Raw genomic sequence first — 26169 nt, 5'->3', positions numbered from 1 at the left:
GCTGATTATCATCATCATCACACAATCACTATGATTTAACTTATAGTATGCCCTGCTGAAAGAGACACAGTCTTTAAAAATGACTCATATTTATTATTAAGACATAAGCGTACCATATTTCTTTTTTAATTACCTATACACTTAAAATTTACATTAAAACTAAAAAAATAAGTAATAAAAACAACAACAATCAAACAATTAAAACCCATGCAGTTTCTGTAATAAAGCCAAATTGTTTTTACTGCTCATGCTTAAACGCTGCTTCATTCTGTTGGCAAGGACACTTTGAATAAAAAAAACATAGATCATATGTACTCTCATTTACAACAACATAAAATGCCAGAAACCACAGAGAAACTCAAATAATAATGTTGATCTTTGGCCTTAAGGAATAAATAGTAGTGAGAATGCTAGTGTCTGTATACAGAGATTAGCCATGGTAGGTAGACGGCCCTTCCCAATCCTGACTCGTATGGTTTCGGCTGGATGGCCTGCGACCTCCTATAAATCTCTTTACTGTATCTGAGGAGCTGGGCCGTAACCAGGACTCTGTGGCAATTGTGTCAATGGAAACCCGCCTGTGGTCTGGAGGCGGAATCTGTGGCCAAAGCTCCTCCCCTTCATCACCTGAAGCATCACCTAGTAGACGGCACAAAAGATTTAAGTTGACAACTTTTATTACTTTAACCTGCAAAACCTACAAACCAATAACAGATTTTCTAAGACAGGGTTTCCCTTGGGGCGTGTGAAGCATGGTTTAGGGGAAAATGGTATAAAAAAAGAATAATTACAATTAATATAATTAAAATATAGAATTTAAAGTAAAAACTTACCAAATATATTTTGTGCGTTTAATCGCATGTCATTTGACTTGCACAATATCAGAAAACTGAGAGCTCATGCAAAATTGACAAATGTTTTATTTACCAATAAAATAAAATTATTAGATGAAGGTTCAAAACATTGAATTATTTGAAAATAATGCATACTAGAATGGTCCTTATAAATGGGTCAATTGTTTTGTTGAATTGTTCCTACAATATCTAGAGGTTGCGAATTTTTCCAATCACATATTTTTGCAAAAACTATATCATTTAAAAACGCACAACACACATAAAACTTGCTTCTTGGAGGGAAACACAAGTATACACTCACCTAAAGGATTATTAGGAACACCTGTTCAATTTCTAATTAATGTAATTATCTAATCAACCAATCACATGCAGTTGCTTTAATGCATTTAGGGGTGTGGTCCTGGTCAAGACAATCTCCTGAACTCCAAACTGAATGTCAGAATGGAAAAGAAAGGTAATTTAAGCAATTTGAAGCGTGGCATGGCTCTTGGTGCCAGACGGGCCGGTCTGAGTATTTCACAATCTGCTCAGTAACTGGGATTTTCATGCACAACCAATTCTAGGGTTTACAAAGAATGGTGTAAAAAGGGAAAAACATCCAGTATGCATCAGTCCTGTGGGCGAAAATGCCTTGTTGATGCTAGAGTTCAGAGGAGAATGTGCCGACTGATTCAAGCTGATAGAAGAGCAACTTTGACTGCAATAACCACTCTTTACAACCGAGGTATGCAGCAAAGCATTTGTGAAGCCACAACACGCACAACCTTGAGGCGGATGGGCTACAACAGCAGAAGACCCCACCGGGTACCACTCATCTACACTACAAATAGGAAAATTGGGCCAATTGCCACGGCCTACCTGAGCATTGTTTCTGACCATGTCCATCCCTTTATGACCATCATGTACCCATTCTCTGATGGCTACTTCCAGCAGGATAATGCACCATGTCACAAAGCTCGAATCATTTTAAATTGGTTTCTTGAACATGACGGGAACTTTGTGCCCTGGATGTGCATCCCATAAATCTCCATCAACTGCAAGATGCTATCCTATCAATATGGGCCAACATTTCTAAAGAATGCTTTCAGCACCTCGTTGAATCAATGCCATGTAGAATTAAGGCAGTTCTGAAGGTGAAAGGGGGTCAAACTCAGTATTAGTATGGTGTTCCTAATAATCCTTTAAGTGAGTGTATATTATTAAACAATTATACATGCTAGCACAAAGTTTCACATAATACTCGAATGTGTTAAACTTCAAAGGTGTTGAGCAACCTCTAAATATTAATTAATAATGAAATAATTTTTTTATTTATTTATTCAAACATATTGGTGGGGTGAAAGCATGAACTTTTAAAATAAGGACCACCCTAATGTGGTTATGCAGAACTACACGAAGAGGAGTGCCGTTACACTGTGGGTGTGGATTATTTTCAAATAATTCAAAGGACTGGAGTCAATTATTTTGCATTGCTTATACCACGGATACCACAAACATTGTCCTGGTGGTTACTTTAAGACATTTGACATGTGAAGTGTGTGTTTATCGAAAAATAATGCATACCCGTGGAACATTTCAACCAATCAGAATAAAGCATTCAACAGCCAGCGGTATAACGGGTAATAACAACAAGATACTACTGATAAAAATTTTTTTGAAGGTTTTTTGAGTTTTAAAGTTAAACATTAAGCTAAAATATTTACTTAAATCATTTAATTGAAGTACCCCCTGAGATTTTATGTCAAGGAGGTTCGGCAGACAAAAGTTTGAAAACCCATGGTCTAATATATAACGCACACAAAAATGGCAAGAGATTTTTAACCAAGTTTCCAGAATAATACAGGATAAAAGGAAAACCTAGCTTCTCAATTGGTCTATGAGTTCTGTGAATTTTTTTTTATTTACATCTTATTAGCATGTCACTAAGAAATATCTGAACACACAAATACGTTCTCAGAATGTCTGGTTTTAAATGTACCTGCCTATAAATGTCAAGTTAACACGACCTCCTCTTTCCGTCTTATAGTGATAGTTCACCCAGAAATAAAAATGATTTTATCATTATATCACCCTCATGTTGCTACAAACTTGTATACATATTCTTTGTTCTGCTAAACACCAAGGAAGATATTTGTAATGAAGTACGAAACACAAACACTATAGACTTTCATAGTAGGAAAAATACTACTATAGAAGTTAAAGGTGCTCAAAAAATGGTTTGGTTACTTCTGATTACAAAGGAATATATTTTGAGCAAAGGATTAAATGATGACAGTTAACCCAAAAATGTATATTATATCTCTTTAGGTCTAAGGTAAGAATAAACTGTAATATAGTCTAGACTTTATTTTAATACAAATGTCTGGCTGATAACCAACCCCATTTCCTTTCAAATGTAGAAATCCTGACCTGATCTCCAGTCATGTAGACTCTCAGTTTCTTTCATGTTATTCAACGATGTCATCTTGTTCTTCACGCGTTCCCTCACCCTCTCTATTTCTGTACTGGTCAGCGAGTGAACAGACTGGCTGTCAGGTCCACTGTCAGGTCGAATGTACCGCCTCATATCCTACAGACACAAACAAAAAAGTCCTTCATCAGAACTCTCTCTTCTGATCTCGGTTTGTAAGAAGAAAATGTTTGAGATGTAAAGCCGGGACATTGCGAATATTTCAGTATCAAAATACTATAGCTCTGCTCGACTACGGCATCATTACTGGGTCCTGATCACAGTGTTGGGGCTTATTTGCGACAACAACCGGCTGCTTATTATTTCACAAATTTGCAGATATGAAAATAAAGCATATTTGGCATGGTGCCCATGGGGAGGTCTTCGAGCTCAGAATTTATTTTTAGGCAATGGGATGCTGCAAAAACGGTCACGGGAGAGTGGTGATGGATGTCTATACCAACCTCCTCATGCTGACTGTTAGATTAATGAATAAATAAATCATATTGCTTTGTCACTTAGCAACATGCCAGCATCAAACTGTGTGTAGCGAGCATATGTAAAGCAATCACATTACATATGAGATCCCATGCTGCCTTGCATTGTATGTCCCTGTGTAGGCAGTAATGACTTTATACATCTGAAGTGGGGCCATAATTCTCTTAAACGTACGTCAGAGATGTCCATCTTCCTGATTGCCGGTCTCGCTGCTCTCTGGTTATGCCGAGACTGTGAAAGGAAAGAATGACCGCTGGGATCTGTGTAGAAACAAATGGTTACTTACAATAGACAAATACTTACTTTTATAGTAACAGCAATACATAAACGCCCCTCTCCTGAGATTAACAACAGGATTTTTTTTTCTCAAGCTCTAAACTGTGCGATTCATCCAATCAGGGGATAGTAATCGTAACTCGACAAATACAGTGACATTTAATGTTTTAGAAACTGAAGAAAATTCATCCATTTATTCATTCATTTTCAAGGTGTCTGCCAATCTCTCAGCGGTGGCACAGAGGACAGGCATTATGTTAACCTTGTCTGTTTGGTATTCATTGTTATGTACCCAGTGTTGAAAGCGACAGCAGCTGTCCAACTGCAGTGTCACACACACACGCTTGCTTCTCTTTTGTGTGATATAATGGATTTTGTGTGTATATATTTACATTTAATCACCTACTCCTAAAGTCCTGTTATAGTCTTCCTCTTTAAATTTGCCTTTACTAGTGTGCATTTATGCATTTGGTTTTATCCACAGCAACCTACAGTGCATTACAAATTATACACCTTCACTACAAACATGACTCTAAAGGAAAACACCACCGTTTTTCAATATTTTACTATGTTCTTACTAGGGCTGGGAAAAAAATCGATTTGATTTTAAAATCGAGTTGGTAGGTCAAATCGATTCACATTTTCAAAAAATCGATTTTTTTAGATTTTTTTCTCCCCCTCTGCAGTATAGCGCAGTAAATACAGTGTTTCCCATAGGCTCTGCTGGGCATTCCGCCCAGATAAATTGCGACCCGCCCAGGAAAAAAAAATCACTTTACGAATTTCCGAATTTTCTGAACTTGACTGGATGACCCGTGTTTTGTTGAGAGAGCCCGTGAAGATGCACGCGTCATAAACTCATCATCCAGCGCATCATAAACTCATCATCCAGCGCGGCAAACTGGATCAACTGCAGCACATACTGAGGTAACTGAGCAGCCAGGGAACTACACTGCGACCAAAATGCAAATGGTCGCATATGCTTATGTGCATATGTGTTTATAGCATCCAAGTTGGCTTCATTTTGCGTGCAAGCACGTTGTGTCTCTCCCGTTGAGTGTCCGTTCCGTGCTCTTTGTTTCTCAATGAATTGAGTGCGACGCGAAGCAAGCTCACAGTGTCACATTGTATCATTTCATGTTTCTGAACTTGAGCAGAGTTTTACCATTAGAGGTCTTTCCTCACTGAGAGCACCCGTATGGTTCTGGGTCTATATTTTAAATGGTCAGTCTGGTCCGGGTCGGTCCTAGTTTATTACTTTGGGTCCCAAGTATGATTAGTATTGTGTTTAAAACCAGAGTCCATCGCAGAACGTCCGTGAGCGCTACCGCGCTAAAGCTCGAGTGCAGTTTCAGCGTGCCTCCGGTTTCTATGGTGATAACAACTGGCTCTTGTTGCGACCACGCGCTGCATTTTCTTTATCCCATTTTATTATAATCTTACTATTAATAGTAAAAGTGCCTATCTAATAGAAATTATTACCATTATAACATCAGTCACATGTATAATCTATAAACCTGCACTGTCTATTAATATACTGTACATAGTATTGAATTAAATTGAGTTTGATAAAAGGAGTCATCAAATTGCTTCATATATCAGTGCAAAAACATTAAGTGTTTTGTGGTGCTTTGACAAACCGTGTCAGCTTTATTTATGGCAAAGAAAGTTTGGGGTTTTTAGATTAATGAAATATAATGTGAAATTAATATTAATGTTCAATAATTCAAAGTATTGTGTATAGTAGTGTATAGTACATGTATAGTAGACCATTTTTTGTCGGTGAATTATAATGATTGCCCTTTTCACCAGCTACCACCACAAGTAAATTTCAGATCTGTGGGAAACACTGATATACATTTTGCATTTGCCAAATCTTCCTTCCTAACCCTTCCTCCAATTTTTTGTTGATGCATTTTAATTAAATATAATAAATATATATTTTAAAAATATATACAGTTTGCAATTATTTTGTTTTAAATGGGGGCGGGGGAAAATCGATTCGAATCGTAAATCGAGTTTTTTATAAAAAAATCTCAGATTTTTTTATGGGGACGAATCGCCCAGCCCTAGTTCTTACCTCAACTTAGACGAATTAATACCTACCTATCTTTTTTGATGCGTACACTTAATCTTTGTACAGCGTGTTATGAAAGTGTTAGCATTTAGCCTAGCCCCATTCATTCCTTAGGATCCAAACAGGGATGAATTAATAAGACACCAAACACATAAAAAATGAGAACTATATTGTATGGCGGAAGAGCACTTAGTTTGCAGCACTTCGACCTTGGGCGCAGTAATATTGACGGATGTTTACTGTGCCCGAGGTCGAAGTGCTGCAAACTAAGTGCTCTACTGCCATATAATATAGTTCTCATTTTTATCCGCTTAAAAATCGTCATGCTTTATTTTGTGCCATTATACTTACTCATGTAACAGTCTTTGGATGGAGAAAACATGGAGGTGTTTGGTGGCTTCTTGGTTCGTTCCTGTTTGGATCCTGGGGAGTGAATGGGGCTGGGCTGGGTGCTGGCACATTTACGACGTGCTGTACAAAGATTAAGTGCACGCATTGAAAAAAGATAGGAATGTATTAATTCGTCTAAGTTGAGGTAAAAAGATAGTAAAATATTTAAAAAAACAGTGGTGTTTTCCTTTAAGGTTGGAAGATTTATTCAAATCATTTGGTATTTATTTTGATTGAACTTACCGATAAAGGCACTCTCTGATTCTAACAGCAAGTGTCTGCGTGAATCCTCTGCAGAGCTCTGGGGGAATAAACACATCAACAAAGATGTCAAATCAATAACCAGAAGTGTCAGAGAGCGCTAACAGAGCACATATACCCTTTAGGAGGCAAAACAGGTCACGTAAATATGAAGTCGTGATCTTTTCCAGAGCACATTTGCATCGGTCTACTCACCGCCTCAGGATGCTGTTGGCCTAAAGACACCAGGTCGAAGTAACCTGCCCGGAGGAATACAGGAGTGAGTGTAAAATCAGATCATAAATGAATATGCATATAAGGGAAATGACGAAATGGTCCCCAAAGTGTACTGTAGTTGCACAGATAAATAGATGGTCTGGGTCACACGTGTAAAGCAACCCATGACCATTTACTTTATTTTCTATACGCCTTTAGCATTTGATCGATCATAAATGAATCATACGCACACTCGAGGACTGATGCGTGTATTCCCGAAAGCTCAGACAATCAGATTAAAGCTTTCCAGATCAATTCAAGTAGTTTGGTATAACAAACACTGACCAGCATCCCTTGCTCTTAGGTTGTTGATTGTTCGTTGCTGTTGTCGCAGAAGAGCCTGCTGTTGGATGTCTAGACTGTGACCATCACCTGGAGGTTCAGGATACGCCTGCCGTACCTCTTCTCGCGATTTACTGTCTGATATACACATAAACATACAGATAAGAGTTATCCTCTCATCCAAGATCAAAGGCAGCAATGCTCAACAAGGACATAGAGGTTGAAAAAACTATTAATGTGTGCATTCGTTTGTTCAGAAGATTTATTTAAGGAATAACAACATTTATTGTGGAGATGCTGAGTCAGTTTTACATTTACACTTTTGCAAGAATGCAATACTTTGGTTTCGAACACACAACCTAATGCAAATGCAAACGTCCCTATGTATAGCGAGACTACAGCCATGTAAAAATCAGAAACCCTATTGATATCCATAGTAGGAATAAAGAATACAATGCAAGTCAGTGGGGCTTCTGATCGGTTTGATTACAAACATTCCTCCAAATATCTTCCTTTGTGTTTATCAGAACAAAGTTAGTACTGTAACAACATGAGAATGAGTAAATCATTTTTCACTTTTAGGTGAACTTTCCGATTCAGTCCAACAGTTTAGGTTGGTGAGGTTTCAAGCAAAGCCTGGTGAACTTCAACCTGTACCTCTGTACTTCAGGCGGTTAAACTCCTGTAGGTTCTGCGTGTTGACATTTGCAGTGGTGTGGGAAGCTGGTCGTCTGATAGGCACCTGTTTGCGTAGTCTTGCTATCTCGAAAACATCCTCAGGGGGGCGCTCTCTTTGTCTGTTTAATATGTGTACATAATGCACAGTAACGAGTTATATCTGTGGCATCTTTTCAACATGACCAAGTCATTACAGTTTTTGACATTAAAGGGACACTCCACTTTTTTTGAAAATATGCTAATTTTCTAGCTCCCCTAGAGTTAAACATTTGATTTTTACCGTTTTGGAATCCATTCAGCCGATCTTCAGTTCTGGTGGTTCCACTTTTAGTATAGCTTATCATAATCATTGAATCTGATTAGACCGTTAGCATTGCGCTCAAAAATAACCAAAGAGTTTTGACATTCTTCCTATTTAAAACTCTTTTGTAGTTACATCGTGTACTAAGACAGACGGAAAATTAAAAGTTGCGAGTTTCTAGGCAGATATAGCTAGGAACTATACTCTCATTCTGGCGTAATAATCAAGGACTTTGCTGCCATAACATGGAGGACTATTTTCGGGTGCTGTGTAATATCATTGCGCCTACTGCAGCCATGTAACAGCAGCAAAGTCCTTGATTATTACGCCAGAATGAAAGTATAGTTCCTAGCCATATCTGCTTAGAAAATAGCAACTTTTAATTTTCTTGGTACACGATGTAACTACAGAAGAGTCAAGTTTTAAATAGGAAAAATACTCTTTGGGTTTTTTTAGCGCGATGCTAATGGTCTAATCAGATTCAATAGATTATGCTAAGATATGCTAATGCTGCGTTTAGACCAGCCACGGTAAAGGCGTCAAGCGTGAGTGATTTCAACGTGAAGTCAATGTGAAGACGTGTTGACGCGCGTCTGGAGGTCTCACGGCGCGGATGAGGCATTTGGCGCGGCACGTTAGATGCAATTCCACCTCATTCACGCGGATGCCGCTAATTGAGCTTTTTGAGCATTTTGCGTTTGACGCGAATTTGCGGCTGATGCCGAGTTGAAAAATGTGAACTTTAGCGGCAACGCGCCGCGATAACCAATCAGGAGCCTGCTTGCTGCTGTGGCGACAGCCCTGCCCGGAGTCACTCATTCAACATGAAGGAACGCTTGATATTGTCCGTAGCAGTCACCCGGAGCTATACGACACAAGTTCTCATTTCTATAGAGACAGGAATTAAAGGACCTCGCTTGGAAGAGTGTCAGTGAGGACATCGGGCAACCTAGTAAGTTGTAATACCCATTTCACTTTTGAGTCACTTGACGTTTATCGACCAGCGGCGTTTATTTCCCCCCTATAGTAAGGTTACCAAATACAAACTGGTAACTCTCTCGATAAATGCACAATCAACATCAGTAATCTTGCAAACAGACAACCGCATAGCACTTGCCCCTAACACAAGAAGCAGATTTTGCCTCTGACGCGCATCAAATGCTTGCTTTTTCTACTTCGCTCTAGACGCGCGGATGCATTCAAACTGTTCAAGCGGCAAACTAAGCGCAGTAAACGCAATTTTGACGCCTCAAACGCGGTTGGTGTAAACGCAGCATAAAAGTGGAACCACCAGACCCGGAGATCGGCTGAATGGATTCAAAAACGGTAAAAATTAAATGTTTAACTCTAAGGGAGCTAGAAAATGAGCCTATTTTCAAAAAAGTGGAGTGTCCCTTTAAAGTAGGACATTTGCTTGTTATTGTACGTTCTTTGTTTAAATGCACCTGCTGGGACGTGCAGAGATGTTGTCATTTCTGTTGGACTGTATTAGCTGACCCTCCAGACGTTTCTGTTCACTCCGGAGCTGCTTGCGCAAGGCAGACAACTTCCTGATCACGGTCTGCTTATCTTCTAAAACAAAGTATAGAGATCTAAGATTTGGTGCTTTATAGTTGAAACGCCGAGCTCGTGTGAGACAGAGATGAGTGAAGGATGGGTTACCTTTTGCCCTGATCTCGTTCCTGCGAGCGGGCACTGGAGGTGAATGTGGCGCTGACATTGACCGCAACTGCTTGAAATAAAACGTCATATGATAGTTTTATGGTGCTTTCAGCACTTTAGGAAAGATTTGGAACAACAGAACCAACTTATTTTTAATGCACTATTTCTTTACATTGTTGTTTGTGTGTGTTAGAAAGACTCACAGATAGAGATTCAGCAGACCGGTAACTCTGCACTGATGGAGGTCTGGGCACCTGCTGGCGAAGTTTCTTCTGTATGGCTGGCAAAGGTGGTGACGGTGCCCTTTGAACCTTGCCAAATTTAAAAAATAGTGCATCAACACACAATCAGTGATCCATTTAGCTTAGCTGAATTGGCAATGTTCATCTTTCACCTCTTCTATCACCGTCCGCTGCTCTTGTTCGATTCTCTTCATCAGAGCTTCATTTTCTCTTTCTTCTGCTTCCTTTCTCTTTCTTTCTTCGTCTACCCGGCGCTCTTCGGCCTGTCTGATCAACTCCTCGTTTTTGGCAATTTGCTGTAAAGTGGGCGACAAAAAAAAACATCTTCCGTGTGTACTCTGTTTGGTTAAGACTTAAAGGGATAGTTCACCCAAAAATGAAAAGAATGTCATTAATGACTCACCCTCATGTCGTTCCAAACTCATAAGACCTCCGTTCATCTTCAAAAGTGTGTTTTGGATTTAGTCCGAGACCTGACCCTCCATTGAAATTCTATGTACGGTATACTGTCCATGTCCAGAAAGGTAATAAAAACATCATCAAAGTAGTCCATGTGACATCAGTGGGTCAGTTAGAATGTGTTGAAGCATCGAAAAAACATTTTGGTCCAAAAAAAAAAAAACACAACAACTTTATTCAGAATTGTCTTCTCTTCTGCGTCTGTTGTGTACCGTGTGCACAAGACTAAAGTCACGTGACTGCAGTGACGCAGCCGAAGTGTTATCCTCAGACATGTTTATGAAGTTTTTTTTGCATCTCCCTCAGACTGTAAATGAAGCCCGGGCACACAAAAAAAAACAGCTGCGGTGCACCAGATAACACGTCAGCCGCGTCACTGCAGTCATGTGACTTTAGTCTTGTGCACGCGGTTCACAACAGACGCTGAATAAAGTCGTAATTTTTGTTATTTTTGGACCAAAATGTATTTTCGATGCTTCAACACATTCTAACTGACCCACTGATGTCACATAGACTACTTTAATGATGTTTTTATTACCTTTCTGGACATGGACAGTATACCGTACCGTAGATTATCAATGAAGGGTCACCAAGCTTTCGGACTAAATCTAAAACATCTTAAACTGTGTTCTGAAGATGAATGGAGGTCTTACGAGTTTGAAACGAAAAGACGGTGAATCATGAATGGCGTCATTTTCATTTTTGGGTGAACTATCCATTTAATGTTAAAGCTTTTGGAGGATAGACTTTTGTTTAGCTTTACCCATGTGACCCGGGACCACAAAACCGGTCATAAGGGTACTTTTTTTTTACTGATATTTATACATCACGCACATATAAGACAATATTTGGCCAAGATGCAAGTATTTGAAAATCTGGAATCTGCAAAATAATCCAATTAATGGAGAAATGAGAAAATTGTCAAGTTTAAAGTTGTCCAAAAAAAGTCCTTAGCAACTGCATCCACTCCCAAAAATAAAGTTTTTATATATTAACAGTAGGAAATTTACTAAATATCTTCATGGTACATAATCTTTACATAATATCCTAATGAATTATGGCATAAAAGAAAACTTATATATTTACTTATATATATATATTTTTGACCCATACAATTTTTGGCTTTTGCTACAAATATACCGGTGCTACCCAAGACCACGGTCACAAATGTTCAGAGTTGGTCAAGGCCAGAGGGTTCACCGTGGATAAATCATCCATTTATCAAGATACTGCATGTTTACAATTGAGATTATATAACTATTAGGGTGATTCTCACGAAAACTTGGTTTTAAAAATGTCAAGCATGAAAATGTAAAAATTGCTTAAATTTACTTTTTTCCCACCAGACATTGAAAAACAAAGTCTGGAGTAAATGGGAACATTAATTCAAAAACTTTTACTTATCATTTAACACTTTTTGTAACATAATTTAAAAAATTTGTCCTAAAAAATCTCATTACCGCAACAGTCAGAAAACATCAACACTGACATATTTTCAAAATGACATGACAAACCTGAAAGAACATAATTTGGAGATTCTGCACATGCATTTAAAATCAAAGTATTATGCTTCTATTAATTAAATTAACATTTAATAAGCATCTGTTGGGGTAATGATAATCAAAATGTCGTGTAAGCATTCTGACAAGACAATATTTCAAATTAACTGTAAAAAAACAATCTTAACTGGTAGCCATATTGAAGTAAATGGTCCATGTGCTTGGTCACTCAAAATCAAACTTTATTAAAAATCTGTATGTGTGATTAAACTGTTCTCAAAAAGTGTTGTGGAGGATGAGAACATCAGGCATGGACACATCATTTTCCTAATTTTTCTTCATTATTATTATACATGAATATTCAGTAAATATTTTTTCTATCATCTAAAGTAGTCTAGCAAAACATCCATTTATTTTTTTCCTAATATTTTTGTGTTAATTTGATTAAATTACAACATAACGCATGTTTAAACACAGCCGGACACATTGCGGTAATGAGAATTTCAGCAGAAAATGAGATAAAATTTCCAATTATAAATTCTTATGTTGAAATCACACATTGTGCAAGGTAGAACACAGTATTGTGTTAATTCTGATGCTTTTTAATGTTACTATATTACACATTTTAAAGCTAAAATCATTAGTGCCGTGGTGTTTCAATGGTTTCGTGAGAATCACCCATTAAGCAAGTACCTCTTTCTCCTTCTTCCGTTTCTTCTCTTGCTCTTCCTCAAACTCCCTCTGGATCCGAGCTCGCTGTTCGGCCAGTCGTCTCTCTTCCTTTTCTTCCTCAAGTCTGCACCGTTCCCTCTCTTCTGCCTCCTTTCTCCTTTTTTCCTCGATCTGTTTATCCCAAAAATGATGAAGAGACTTTAAACATGAAATGGCAGGCTACAAAGTCCAAAACTGATTGATTGTGGCAGGTTTGTCCATACTTGTTGTTTTAAAAAGTCCTTGTATATTTCCTGCTCATGAATTTGCTGTGGAGTTGGCGGTTCATTGAAAAGCTTGCCCCGGGTGTGCAGTGATGGCTGAACTGATGAGAAACCTGCAGGCTCTACAGACACAGAGTACTCAGATGAACTGCACGCAGGGCAATTTTATTTTTAGGTCCTAAAGATGATTGAGGGGACATCTCCTACCCAAACACCCCTTAACACAGACATGAAACAGTGGCCCAATGGTTGCATGTCTTACAGATAAGTGTTATTTGAAAGTGTTTCTCACCATGAATAAATGGAATTTTGGCTAAACTGTGTTTACAACAAGCTAAATATTATTTCTGTGTTCATTTGTTGGTCACCTGTCCTAGGAGTCGCATGATTACGGTTCACTCTGCCTCCAGAATCATAAGCTTCCACATTTGTCTTATGCATTTGCTTTAAATCACCTGCAAATACAGAAATAATAACAGCAATGAGATTTACAACACATAGTAGTTGCAGTATACTGTAGCACAGTGAGACATTACATTCGAAAAGAAGAGTAAAGCGATTTGAATAAAATGTGAGTACTTATGAGGTTTCCATGATCGTCTCTCAGAGGTGCTCCTCCTCCAGCTCTTCCCCAGGGCTCGTAGGCCTTCATCTCAGCCTCAATCTTCGCGTCAAACAGCTCTTTATCCACCTTCTCACGGTATCGTCTCAATTGCCGTTCTTGAATCTGCACCCCAAAACCATAAATATCAGATTGTTGTTTTCAAAATGTAAGAGTCATAATGTTGTAATCAGCTTTAAAAGTACATGTAAAACCGAAGGATAGTCAACTTGTCAGATTCCCATCTCAACCAACCCTAATCTGCTCTTGTACTTCCTTCCTTTACCTTGGGAAACAGTGGATTCCATTCTGATCCCTGCCTGTCAAACTCCTGTGAAAGGTCCTGGTAAACTCACAATGGATTCATGTCAAACCTTCATTGCACTTTTCTAATTACTGCGCAGACTGTTTCAGATATAATGATCTTGCAAGCACAAAATAAATATCTGTTTTTAGAGAGATATTTCTGAATTAAAGCTCCCCTGGGAAGGAGGATAATCAAATTTGATATCTTCTCTTAAGTCACTCATCTGTGTCTAATGACAATATTATGGTATGAAGTGAAGACATCATTCTCCATCCTGTTGTTGTAAAACCATAAGACTGAATCACACTGGTCATTCATTACACTTCGTTCTGTAACCGTATATAGTAGTACACACCAGAATTATTAGTACTGTAGCAATTGGTGATTTTCCAAATTAGTCAATTTTGTTACGGTACCAACTGTCAATCATACATAGAGAAACACACACACTGTCTCTCTCATATAGTGTTGAGGAAAGTTACTTTTAAAAGTAATGCATTACAATATTAAAGGTATAGCAGAAGATTTTCGTTTTCCGGGTGGATCATCAAGACTATTGGTCATCCCAGATGTCAATCATTCTGATTATATGTTGACGTATAACCGTCATACGTGCTCGCCTCTAGGTTCGCTTGCTGCACATGCGCACTTTCACATGTATGTGTGTTGTGCTACGGTTTCAACCATTCATTGAAGCTCGCGTTCTCGCTGTGTCTTTTTTTTCAAAATGTCTGAGGGTCGCAAGAGAAAAAGTGTCTACGAATTGTATGACAAGAAGAGAAAGGACTATAAAGAAAGAAACAAGACCAGAATGTTTATGGGAGACTATTTCACACGCTGGCGTGAGCTAAAAGGACAGGTTGAGCTTCCCACGTGAAGTTTCTACTGGAAAGGTACATTTTGTCATGCTATTTGGAGAAATCCATTTAAAATCACTGCTAGTAAAAGTTGATGTAAGCTATGATTAGCGATGCTAGCCCTGGCACAAGTCACGAACCGCACAGACACGGTAAACATGCCGACAGAAACTTGTAAACAGAGTGAAGAGAAGAACTGAGCTCCTGCATGCTCTCTCTCTGTCTCGTGCACGCGTTTAACAGGCGTTCCCTCTCGGGAGTGTTGCGTGTTCATTTTTTTAAAAATGTCGAGGGGCGGTTCTTTTAAATAATTCGGGAAAATCTTCCACTATACCTTTAAGTTATTCCCAAAAAAAGTAATTGCATTACTTAGTTACTTTTCATTGAAAGTAATGCTTACGATAATTTTTAGTTACTTTTGCGTTACTTTTTCTTGTGGGTGTTTTTTATGACTGAAAAGTTCTGCATTCTGAAATTGCATATTTCCATCGCAAAAATGTCGAGCTCTGGCCTTCCATCTCAGTTTCTGACTCAAACTGTTCCAACACAGGCGTGTACGCATAATGTGACTACGTTTAGTTTAATTCAGTACATTTTTTTATAAAATAAATTAAACTAAAAAAGTAACTTGCATTACTTTTTTTAAAAAATAACTCAAATATTACATTTAAAAAGTAATGCGTTACTTTACTCATTACTTCAGAAAAGTAATATTATTACGTAATGCACAATGCTTGTAATGCGTTACCCCAACACTGCTCTCATACACATACATGACTGTCAGCACTTTTACTCTACCTTTGCAACAGAGTTTGACAGTAACAGAATTAATACTGACTAATTCGGGAAACAGGAAATCATAATTTTCAGCTATATACAACACTTTATACAGAGAATAATGTATCGTTATAGCCTGTAACATCTTGTGCTCCCTGACAATGAGTACCAAACTATTAAAATAGTTAAAAATATAACCATTTGAAATAAGCAGAAAAAATAATGACAACAAATGTACCTGCAATTATTTAATCACCCATACAGTATGTCTCTGAGGTTACCTGCTGCTTAAGGGCTTCCTGGTAGCTAAGAGCACTTTCCTTATGTAGCTGCAGTCTTTCAGACGAATGAAACCCTGGTCCTGAAAGATTTACATCAGCCTGGCCGCTCTGTCTGAAGTTAGAGAAATATGTTTGAGGAAAACTGTAGTTCAACCAACAAAGAAACGTCTGTCATTATTGCCTTAACCCATATTCATACACACTAAAACTTTTAGGTAAAAAAATAACACAAACGTTTGTTGTGCAACCTATGGTTGGGTCAAATATGGACAAACTCAACTTAAAACTGTACTGTACAACGGAAACAATTTTACAGATCATTTTTTGCAAGCTTGCAGCAAACCAATGTGTAGGTTTTGTTTCAAGCTATCTATGAAGGGTTTCTTTTTCATTATTTTCAGGTGTAATTTGCAATATAGCAGAAAGTATGTCATAGTTATGTATTTTACATATGAGACGGCATATCTTATAAAATACAGACAGCGGGTTTCATAGAGACAGCAGTGTATTATAATGAAATTATATACAAATTATTTCAAATCCATCTTAATTTTTCCAAATCCAAAAGTACTTTACAACAGTAAATAGACAAAGTGACACATATTGATAAAGACAAATATCTATGTTTCCTTTCCAATACTGCAATATCACAGCATTCTCTGTTATTTATGGATACATGCGCCCCCTGCTGGCACCACATCATAAGCATCCTTTGCAAAAATTACTTGGGAGCTCATGTAAAAAATGTAACACAAACTAAATGTTTTGTAAACAATTACATTTTAGAATTAAAAAATAATATAATTGCATACTGTGCTATATTTTACAGTAAATGTGTCTTGTTTCAATACTGTGAGGTGCAAAACAGTATATTATAAAGTCTGTTTTTCTAACTTTGAAAAATGACTAAATAATCACCTTCTAAAGCAGTTGTAAAATAACATCTGATATACCAACTTAGTAAAGAAAGTGATGAATTCACAAACAACAGTAAAGAAAGTGATGAATTCACAAACAACAGTAAGTAAACGGAGGAGCCTACTGTATAAGGGAGGGAGGCTGCAGAACAGGCCAATGTGCTCCTGGAGAGATGTTTGATTGTTGACTTGCTGCTACATCTGACACAAAGACATCATATTTAACATACATTAACCTACAATTATGAAACAGTCATGGGCTATAGAGTAAAATATAACTACTGTTCAAAACTGTAGCAGATTTTAATTTTTTTAAATACAGCATAACAAAAAAAATGACATAAAATTACACTCACAGTTAGCCAAATTGGGATCTACTGGATTTCTAGCTCCATAGAGGTAGTATGCACTATCATAAGGAGTTTGAGAAGTTTCTGAAAGGGAGGGAACCATAGGATGCCGCACACCTGTAACCCTAACATTAAAAAACAAAAACACTTTATTTAACCCCAAAATGAAACATTTTAGACTGAAGGTAATTATGAACGAATCTGCGTTTACACAACACACAGATTTTTATTTACCTTGGAGCAGCAACCATTTCCCCCATAGTGCTTGAGAGGCTTCTGTGATAGTCTTCGGTGACGGGTGCAATACCATTTACCAGACCTCTTCCAGCTTCCAAACCAGGGCCCGGGGCATTAGCCAGCCGGCTTAAAACGGTGCTGTTGTCCAGATATGGGGACTGAAAAGCAACACGAGGCCTCTCGGGGGGTATTCTTTCCTCTGGTGCTTGTGAAGGTCTCTGATCTTTGGGCCGCCTGGCAGAGTCAGCCATTAAGACATCTAGACCCACCCCTGGCCTGTAGGGCACATCCCTTCTTTTGCCATCATACTCCCGGGTCACGGCACCAAATTGTTTGATTCGGCCTGGCTGCGGGAAAACAAGGAGAAACTACTGTAACACCAAAGTAGGTGTTTCACAGCTGTGGCAAAATATTTAAAGAGTACCTATTTCATTGCTAAAACAATGTTATTTTGTGTATAACAAAATTTGTGTGGTTTATGGTTAAAAAAACACATTATTTTCCACATACCGTAGATTTTTGTACAGATTTCACTCTGTTCTTGAAACGCACAGATTTTAAAAGCTCTGTGTCCCTGATTGGCCAGCTAATCTGTACGTTGTGATTGGTCTGAATAGCTTTGATGTCAGCAGGAAATGTGACGCTCCTTACCATGTTTGAAAGATTCTGTAGTTAACTTACAGGCTGTGAGTCCGAAGCGGGAGGAATTATGATAATGTCGGTCTTGTCAACATCACCAATCCCAGGAAGTAAACTGTTGACTACAATTTGTGTGTTTTCTCGTAGTCCAATAAATAGAGATTTACATTTGAAACGATAACTCACGTTATCATTTACTTTGGGGTGTGTACCTTTTGCATATCGTTAACATGTACTAATATACACACACACCAAAGAAAATTTAAAAACATGAATCGGACCATAGGTACTCTTTAAATATGGCCTTAGACTTGTAAGCCCCGTATTATGAAAAAAATAAGACTTTACCTGCTTTTCTGGATCAAAAGCACCCGTCACAGCCACTCTTAACTCTAGCTCCTTCTCTCTGAAAATTAATTTACACACAAGTAAATATTTAAAGTCTCAATTCATATGCCCACAACCCACATTTTAAAAGTAGATGGTTCTCACTTCCTTTTATTATTTCGTTGTTCTGCTATTTGCTGCAAAAGCTCCTCTCTATAACGCTCCTTTCGCTTTCGAGAGGCCTCGTCCCCTTCAGCAGCACCTAAAATAAAACAGCCAATCACAGGTCAGATATAATAAAATGTTGTGCATATTGAAGTCTGATTTAATGCTCATTATCTTACCAATCATGAGTCCTGTAGCAAACTCGGTCATGTTCTGCTCATTGACAGATCTGCTGTGGGCTGGAGTCGGTGCCTGTCGGCTACATCAAAATCACACGAAAGCAAAATTAAATAAATAAATAAATCTCAAGCCAGTGTTTTATACTAAACCCACCCTGATCCCTGCAGCCCTGACTGAATCACTACGTCATTCACATCACATCCAGTGGATTAAATGCAGAGCCTTTAGATGCTTTGAAACGCACCATCAACACCAATCAATACAATCCTACTGATAGAATGGGCCGTAAATCCAGCCGATCCACGAAACTCAGCGATTCCCACCTTAATGCTGTTAAAACCCCTCAGTGACACCAGCACAAACAGGAATTATTTTTAAAAAATTATATGAAATCTAAATTGATGATAAAGTCTTGAGTGTTTTTTCACTCAAAAACACAAAAAAAACCTTAACTCCCGCTACAGTAAAAGCCACTTGCTATCTGGTTCACTGCCACTATAGATTTTAACAAAAGATTGCCTTTAAACCCCAATTACTCTAATAGCAGATAATAATCTAATTGCTTCGATTGAAGTGCTATCAAGGTCGATCTATTCTCCTATTGAGTCGTCTCCAATAACTATTTCAAATAGGAAAGATGTCAAAATTACAGCCATCCCAAACATCTATGGCTACTTTCATAGCGAGAACCAATCTACACAAAAGTTGAGGAAGGACAATTTGGCATCTCCAATCCACCAAACCTGTAGGAGGAAACCACAGTAACCCACGCAGACAAAAGCGTAAACTTGTGCACAAACTGACTATTTCCCACCCTTGCTTACATTTGGCTATAAATATAAAGTTATTTTTATTGTAATGTTGCTTTGGTGATGCTTTTTCGCAGACATAGTTGGTATTAAATAGAGACTGTTATTGTCTTTTGACTATATAAGCTATTGTAGCATGTGTGACAAATGCCATCTATAAATCTTTTTTTGAAAAGCTCATACAGTAACTTTGCTATTTTAAACCAGAAAGTTTTTTTCAAACGTTGTCATATGCATGAATTATTTTATCAGCTGTGTTGTTGCAGTACATCACTGTTAGAAAAAGTGGTCGAATATTTACCCCAGCTGTTACTAAGGCAGTACCCCTAAAAAGGTCCTAAATTGTACAGATATCTATACAATTAGGACCAATATGAATCTTTGAGATACTAATATATCTTTGAGGTACTATAAGCTCTCTTTGGTACTGATATATGGGTCAGTGACAATAACGGTTTGGCAAGATGAGAAATTCTAATAAAATAAATAAAAAACTTATTTTAATGCACAGTGTATTTATGTTAATTTTATGCAATAAAATATTTAATTTGCACCATTTTAATGAAAGTTAAGACTGAATGGACCTGAAAATGTCAAATGGTGTAACCGCCAATTGCGCCAAAGAATGATAAATATTAAATATTATATCCACCTTGATGGCATGGAAGCATTAAAAAAATTAAAATATCATTTTGTTAGTTATTTTTAAATGTACATTTTAATGCATTTTTGTAATATTTGTCCTGCTGAAAACAGCTCTGTTTTCTTAATAATCTTTGACATAGGATGTAAAAATTTATGTAAAAAAAATCTTATTACACTAAACTAGATAATTATAATTGATTCCATATTTTTTATGAATATATTTCTATTTGAATAAAAAAAACTAGTTCCACCAATTGACATAGACCGGTTACACCACATTTTTGCAATTATCCCCCGAAAACTTTTTTCAAAATGACATAAAAACAGAAATTTTAGACTAAAAAAGTAATCTGCAAATTTATTTAGAAATTTTAATATTTAATTTATCTATACGGACACAAAATAATTAACGTCACGTCATTGAGGAAATACTAGTATTAACACTTTTTTTAAGTGTAGCCCTAGTGACCGTGTACAGTAGTTACATAATTTTTGTGACACGCCCTTGAATCCTGCAGAAACACAGGAGATTTCCTCAAAGATGTACTTGTGCAAAATTTAAATGGGCCTATAGTAATTATACCCTACAATCACCGAAATAAAGGTACAGAAGCTGTCACTGGGCTGGGGTGGCACCATTTCAAAAGGCACATCTTTAAACCTAAAGTGCACGTATTAGTACCTCAAAAGGTACATATTGGTACCATATCTGTATCTAAATGATACATTTTGGGATGCTTTTAAATTGTACAGTTCCAGTGACAGCTTTTGTACCTTTTATCTGAGATATGGCGACTTGAGTCCCGCGAGTATATTGATGTTATCATGTTTTTTCAACTATAAAACTGAAAGAATTGGCACCAAAACAAACAGGCAGTACTAGTAAGAGGCACCTGTGTGATCCATTATGAGGTTTTCCATCTCTCCTGGCTACGCCTGTGTCTTCCTGTATATTTCTCAGCTCTACCTCCACCTGCTCCTCCTCTGAACTGCTGTGATGTCCCAAGCGATCTACCGTTTCTAACCAGCGTCTCCGTGGCCTTGATCTCTGAAGCACTCCAGAAGCAGACTCAGTTATAGTTGCTGCATCCTTTTTTAAAGATGTAACAATCTCTGGGCTCAGGCCTTCCCTCTGTGCTTGTACCTCTGGAGAAACTGTATATTTAGGTGTGACAGACCCAAAACAATCTCTCTCTAGGGCCTGAAAGAAGCATGGTAAACATGCAGATGATCATCACAAATGAGTTTTTTACAAGTTTACATTCTGAACTTAAAAAGTTTGTTACTTTTTACCTGTGGAGTAGTTGAATGTTTTCCCGTTTTCTGGGTTTCATTTTTCCCTCTGAGAAACAGATTGTATTCTTTCTTTCTTTCATTTTGTAACTTTTCCTGGGTAGAATAACAAAATTGTTATGCTAAAATCTAAACACACAAAATAACTCAATAAAAATGTTTTCTTTTTTATTTCAGATAACTATTCAAATCACAAACCTACATGTTTGTACAAATCGAAAAAATTTAAATGCGCTAATTTAAATAAGTCCAGGAATATACTGGTTGCTATTAGATACATTATCTAGTTAAAGTTAACAACAAGCCTTAAAGGGACACTCCACTTTTTTGAAAATAGGCTCATTTTCCAGCTCCCCTAAAGTTAAACATTTGATTTTTACAGTTTTGAAATCCATTCAGCCGATATCCAGGTATGGCGCCACCACTTTAAGCATAGCTCAGCATAATCCACTGAATCTGATTAGCATTGCGCTCAAAAATGACCAAAGAGTTTCAATATTTTTCCTATTTAAAACTTGACTCTTCCGTAGTTACATTGTGTACTAAGACCGACAGAAAATTAAAAGTTGACTTTCTAAGCTGATAAGTTTAGGAACTATACTCTCATTTTGGCGTAATAATCAAGACTTCCATGCCGTACCATGGCTGCAGCAGGCACAATGATATTACGCAGCGCCTGAAAGTAGTCCCTTTGGTAACTTTCAATAGCAGGGGACTATTTTCGGGCACTGCGTAATATCATTAATGAAATATCAGAACTCTTTGGTCATTTTTGAGAGCAATGCTAATGGTCTAATCGGATTCAATGGATTATGCTAAGCTATGCTAAAAGTGGTACCACCAGACGCGGAGACCATTTAAATGGATTCCAAAATGGCAAAAATCAAATGTTTCACTCTAGGTGATCTGAAAAATTAGCTTATTTTTTTTTTAAAAAAAGTAGAATGTCCCTTTAGCAAATCATCTGGGGTCTTTCCAACCTGCGACAGAGAGGAAGAGCTTTTTGGCTCTAAATTGAGAATTTACTACAGCAATCCATGTAAGCAGATTCACAAACAGAGCATTTACCTTTGCCGATTTGTGTTCTCTTATGGGAAGAGACAGCATCCGAGAATGTGAAGGTGATTCAGCAATACTCGGATATTTTTTCTAAGGAAAAAAGGTTTGAATAAAATTAGCAAGACTAACAAAGTTATTTATATCTGTATTGTATGAAAGACTAATATATATAAAAACATTTTGAATGAAACTGAATTATGATCAAATACAATCTGAATCAGAATCTGAGCAGCACACTGCACCTCAGACATAAAACGCCGGTAATCCAGACGTAATTCTTGTTTTAGCTTCTGCTTCTTTCTTTCATACTCTTCTCCCAAAGGTAAACTGAGACCAAGATTCTCTTCTGGAAACAATAAGACAACAATATGAAACCTCCAATCTTATTGTACATGACATACAAATACAGTAAAATGACTTTGATACAGAATATGAAGTACTGAACAAACGTGTATATTTATTGCAGTACTTCAGGGCTGGGATTAAACTATAGACTGTATAAAGGATTAAACATGCCTGTGATCTGTTTGCCTTGCGAAGGTTGTGTTTTGTTTGCAGGTCTGATGTTTTCCTTTTCTGGGTTTTTCTTATTAAAGCTTGTCTATAAAAATAGGAACAGCAATTGAAATGTAGCAATAGAAACCTAGGTGTACCTTAAAAATACATGCTAACACAATAGGAAGCACTGTGAATAATTGAGCTTACCTTCATTTCCATGTAAGGTGCTTCTTCTGCCGTTGCTTTTCTTTCCTCCATAAAGTTGCTGATGTTGCCATTCATATTCTCTCAAACCAGAAAAGCCCTGGACAGGAAAGAATAAGATTTTGTGTGATTTCTTGAATCGATGAAGTTGTTATCAATAACACAAGGCTTGGGAACTGTATATCCTGCTCTCTGGACATGAAAACGAAGACTGATTGAGGAGATGAAGGAGAAGATGAGGACTGCAGTCGCTGGCACGAGCTCAGGTTGTTAGGCAACAACTCAACACAACACACGCGTCTTAACCTCCCACAGTTAAGATAATGGCTTTGTTATAAAACATAGGGGTTGCCTTCCTGCATAGCATTTTAAACAATACATGCGCGTTTCTAGTCAGTTTGTATTTTAGACAAGCCTAGTAAACTAACCATTAGCTGTACAGTTGAGCTATTAAATATCGCGATTCCAAAAATTAGAGCCGCTTCTGTCTATCTAAAACTTTTACTGTAATGCAGCTTTACCATGAGGTATTATATTATAACTTGATGCACCGCTGATACTATTTATCAATTCAAAAGTTGTTCTTACAGCTGACGATAATGTATTTTTCAAAATAAAGGTCCTACTTTAGCCCCCCAAAATTATGGTAATCAAATGCAACCACCAAAGTTATGGAATTTAAAGTTGATTAAAAATGGATTATTGAATAGAATAAAATGCGAAATATTTAAATAAAATAATAGTTAAATAAAAACAAAATAATAAAGTTAAATAAAATAAAATAATAAAATGAAAGCAAAATAAAACAAAATAATACAAAATTAATAATTAATTGATAACTTAAATTTAACAATAAATAACTACAATTCAAATGTGATAGCCAGGTTGACCATGGGTTAAAAATACGAATATGGCCTCGGACAAAATTACAGCTCTAAGCAGCTGGAGACCTTTGTGGACTCCATGAATTCATTAATTTGTATGTTTACGCCAACACAGACAGCAGCAAAGAAAATCAAATGTATTTGGGTATTTTTAATGTGAAATGTATGAGTTATAAAACATGAAAACATGCTATGTCTGGTTCAATCCAGCAGATGGCACAAACAAATGCTTGATGGTGTAAAACAGCTAACATTACAGGTACAGATCCTAATAATCTTTACCGTTTTAGTCAGTTTAGATAGTTGTCAATAGATTATATCGATGTTAATGTCTTATATATATATATATATATGTTCATTCTGGAGTATTAATTATTTAATATTTCTATAAAATGAAATATAAATGTTCATGTTTTAAGTAGAAATTATTTAACTTTCAATTATTTATAGGTCATACTAAGGGCTTTAAAGTTTAAATGTGACCCAAAATACACAAATAAAGAAATAAAAGGAAATACGATAGATAGATAGATAGATAGATAGATAGATAGATAGATAGATAGATAGATAGATAGATAGATAGATAGATAGATAGATAGATAGATAGATAGATAGATAGATAGTACACACACACACACACACACACACACACACACACACACACACACACACACACACACACACACACACACACACACACACACACACACACACACACATTTAAGAAATGTTTTATTTACAGTTTTATATATAGTTTATTTATTTATATATAATATAGAATATATACAAATATAAATAAATATATTTACACATGTAACTGTTTCTTAAATACATACATGAATGTTTGTGTATTTATATATACATAATAATTTCTGTAGCCTAATAAAAATCTTTATATTATAAATATATTATTAATAAACTTCTGTCGCGTCTTTTCATTGGATCTTTTCACGTCTTCGGCGGATCCTGTCAATGACGTAACTTCCGTTCGGATCCAGAAAGGGAGGCGGGGCGCTGAAATGACATTTCGGCCCCACCAACCAAGCGTATTTGCCGAAGCCCCGTTGATTAGCAGTAATAAAGCGCTTTTTACATCCGTACGGGAAGACGGAGCCATATATTCAACCAGATAGGTGGCAGACCACCTTTCGGGAAAATGGCGGCGGGTAATGTCAACCCGTTTAACGTGAGCGATTCGGAGGAGGAAGCGGAGCACAGGCAGGATGGCGCTGACACCGAGCGTAGCCCGAGTGATGAAGCGCAAGGCCACAGCCTCGGTCCCTTCTCCCCGACAGCGTATCCCGAGCCAACAGTTTTGTTGTCTAGCAACCGAACCAGCCCGAGCGTGGACGGTATACCTGCATCGGCCGCTACGGTGGCTGGTATCGGAACCACGGAAACGCGGGTGTCGGTGGATGCGATCGCAGCGCAGCTTCTCCGGGATCAGTACATCCTCACGGCCCTGGAGCTGCACACCGAGCTCCTGGAGGCTGGACGGGAGCTGCCCCGGCTGCGGGATTATTTCTCCAATCCGGGCAATTTTGAAAGGCAGAGCGGCACTCCACCCGCAAGCAAGGAACAGGGAGTCGGTCCTGGTCAACTTAGTGAGTAATCAGATAATATTTAACCATTAAGTCTCATAAGGTATGCATTACAATTGATAATGTGCAGGTGCAATCACCATGTACGTCTTATTCTTCATATAAAACACAATGGACGTGTCTAAAATCTCACAATCTAGACAGCGTTTTGAGCTAGATAGCCTGTCTAGATCTAGGTAGGCAGGCAACTCATTACGATTTGCTCTTTAAACCCCATAAAATGCACCACCAGCTGTGCAAACTAATACCCAGCTACCTAGACTACCTGTTAATTCATGCTACAGTTTATTGGGCTTCATGGTGTAATGAGATTTTAAGATGTTGCACACTATAGCTTGATGGGAGGGGTTTGATGAAGGGCTGAATTTTGTCTTTGTTATGTGATGATCACTGTGAAGTGTTTCCACTGACTCCAGCTGC

At 37.5% G+C, this 26169-nt stretch overlaps 2 protein-coding genes across 9 annotated transcripts in view; one reads left to right on the top strand and one right to left on the bottom strand.

Annotated features, from left to right (window-relative positions):
• Positions 1-358: 358 nt before the first annotated feature.
• On the bottom strand, positions 359-23831 carry cspp1a (centrosome and spindle pole associated protein 1a). Of its 8 annotated transcripts, none has more exons than XM_055182731.2 (30): positions 23693-23831; positions 23268-23364; positions 23079-23163; positions 22805-22908; positions 22572-22652; positions 21504-21599; positions 21104-21411; positions 18756-18835; positions 18577-18673; positions 18433-18490; positions 17443-17792; positions 17215-17333; positions 16984-17059; positions 15942-16053; positions 14006-14062; positions 13698-13845; positions 13487-13573; positions 13119-13240; positions 12877-13026; positions 10378-10521; positions 10187-10294; positions 9984-10053; positions 9767-9893; positions 8000-8139; positions 7346-7480; positions 7001-7044; positions 6788-6845; positions 3976-4061; positions 3264-3423; positions 359-639 (listed from the first exon to the last, which is right to left on the bottom strand). In XM_055182731.2, exons 2-30 carry the CDS (start codon positions 23340-23342, stop codon positions 431-433), a joined length of 3486 nt encoding a protein of 1161 aa, XP_055038706.2. In that variant the 5' UTR covers positions 23343-23364; positions 23693-23831; the 3' UTR covers positions 359-430. The 8 variants fall into 8 exon arrangements, with proteins under 8 accessions (XP_055038706.2, XP_055038707.2, XP_055038705.2 ...); XM_055182732.2 differs by having other exon boundaries at positions 23786-23808; XM_055182730.2 differs by having other exon boundaries at positions 23268-23777.
• A 1299-nt stretch (positions 23832-25130) lies between these two features.
• The window catches only part of relch (RAB11 binding and LisH domain, coiled-coil and HEAT repeat containing), a 51292-nt gene continuing 50253 nt past the window's right edge, over positions 25131-26169 (top strand). Inside the window, 1 exon segment of the mRNA XM_073863732.1 lies at positions 25131-25752. Coding sequence (XP_073719833.1) covers positions 25305-25752 — 448 coding nt within the window. The 5' untranslated portion in view covers positions 25131-25304.

This window comes from Misgurnus anguillicaudatus, chromosome 25, assembly GCF_027580225.2.
Source record: "Misgurnus anguillicaudatus chromosome 25, ASM2758022v2, whole genome shotgun sequence".
In the NCBI taxonomy this organism is placed as follows: Eukaryota; Metazoa; Chordata; class Actinopteri; order Cypriniformes; family Cobitidae; genus Misgurnus; species Misgurnus anguillicaudatus.
This window is presented reverse-complemented; position numbering and strand designations above follow the sequence as displayed.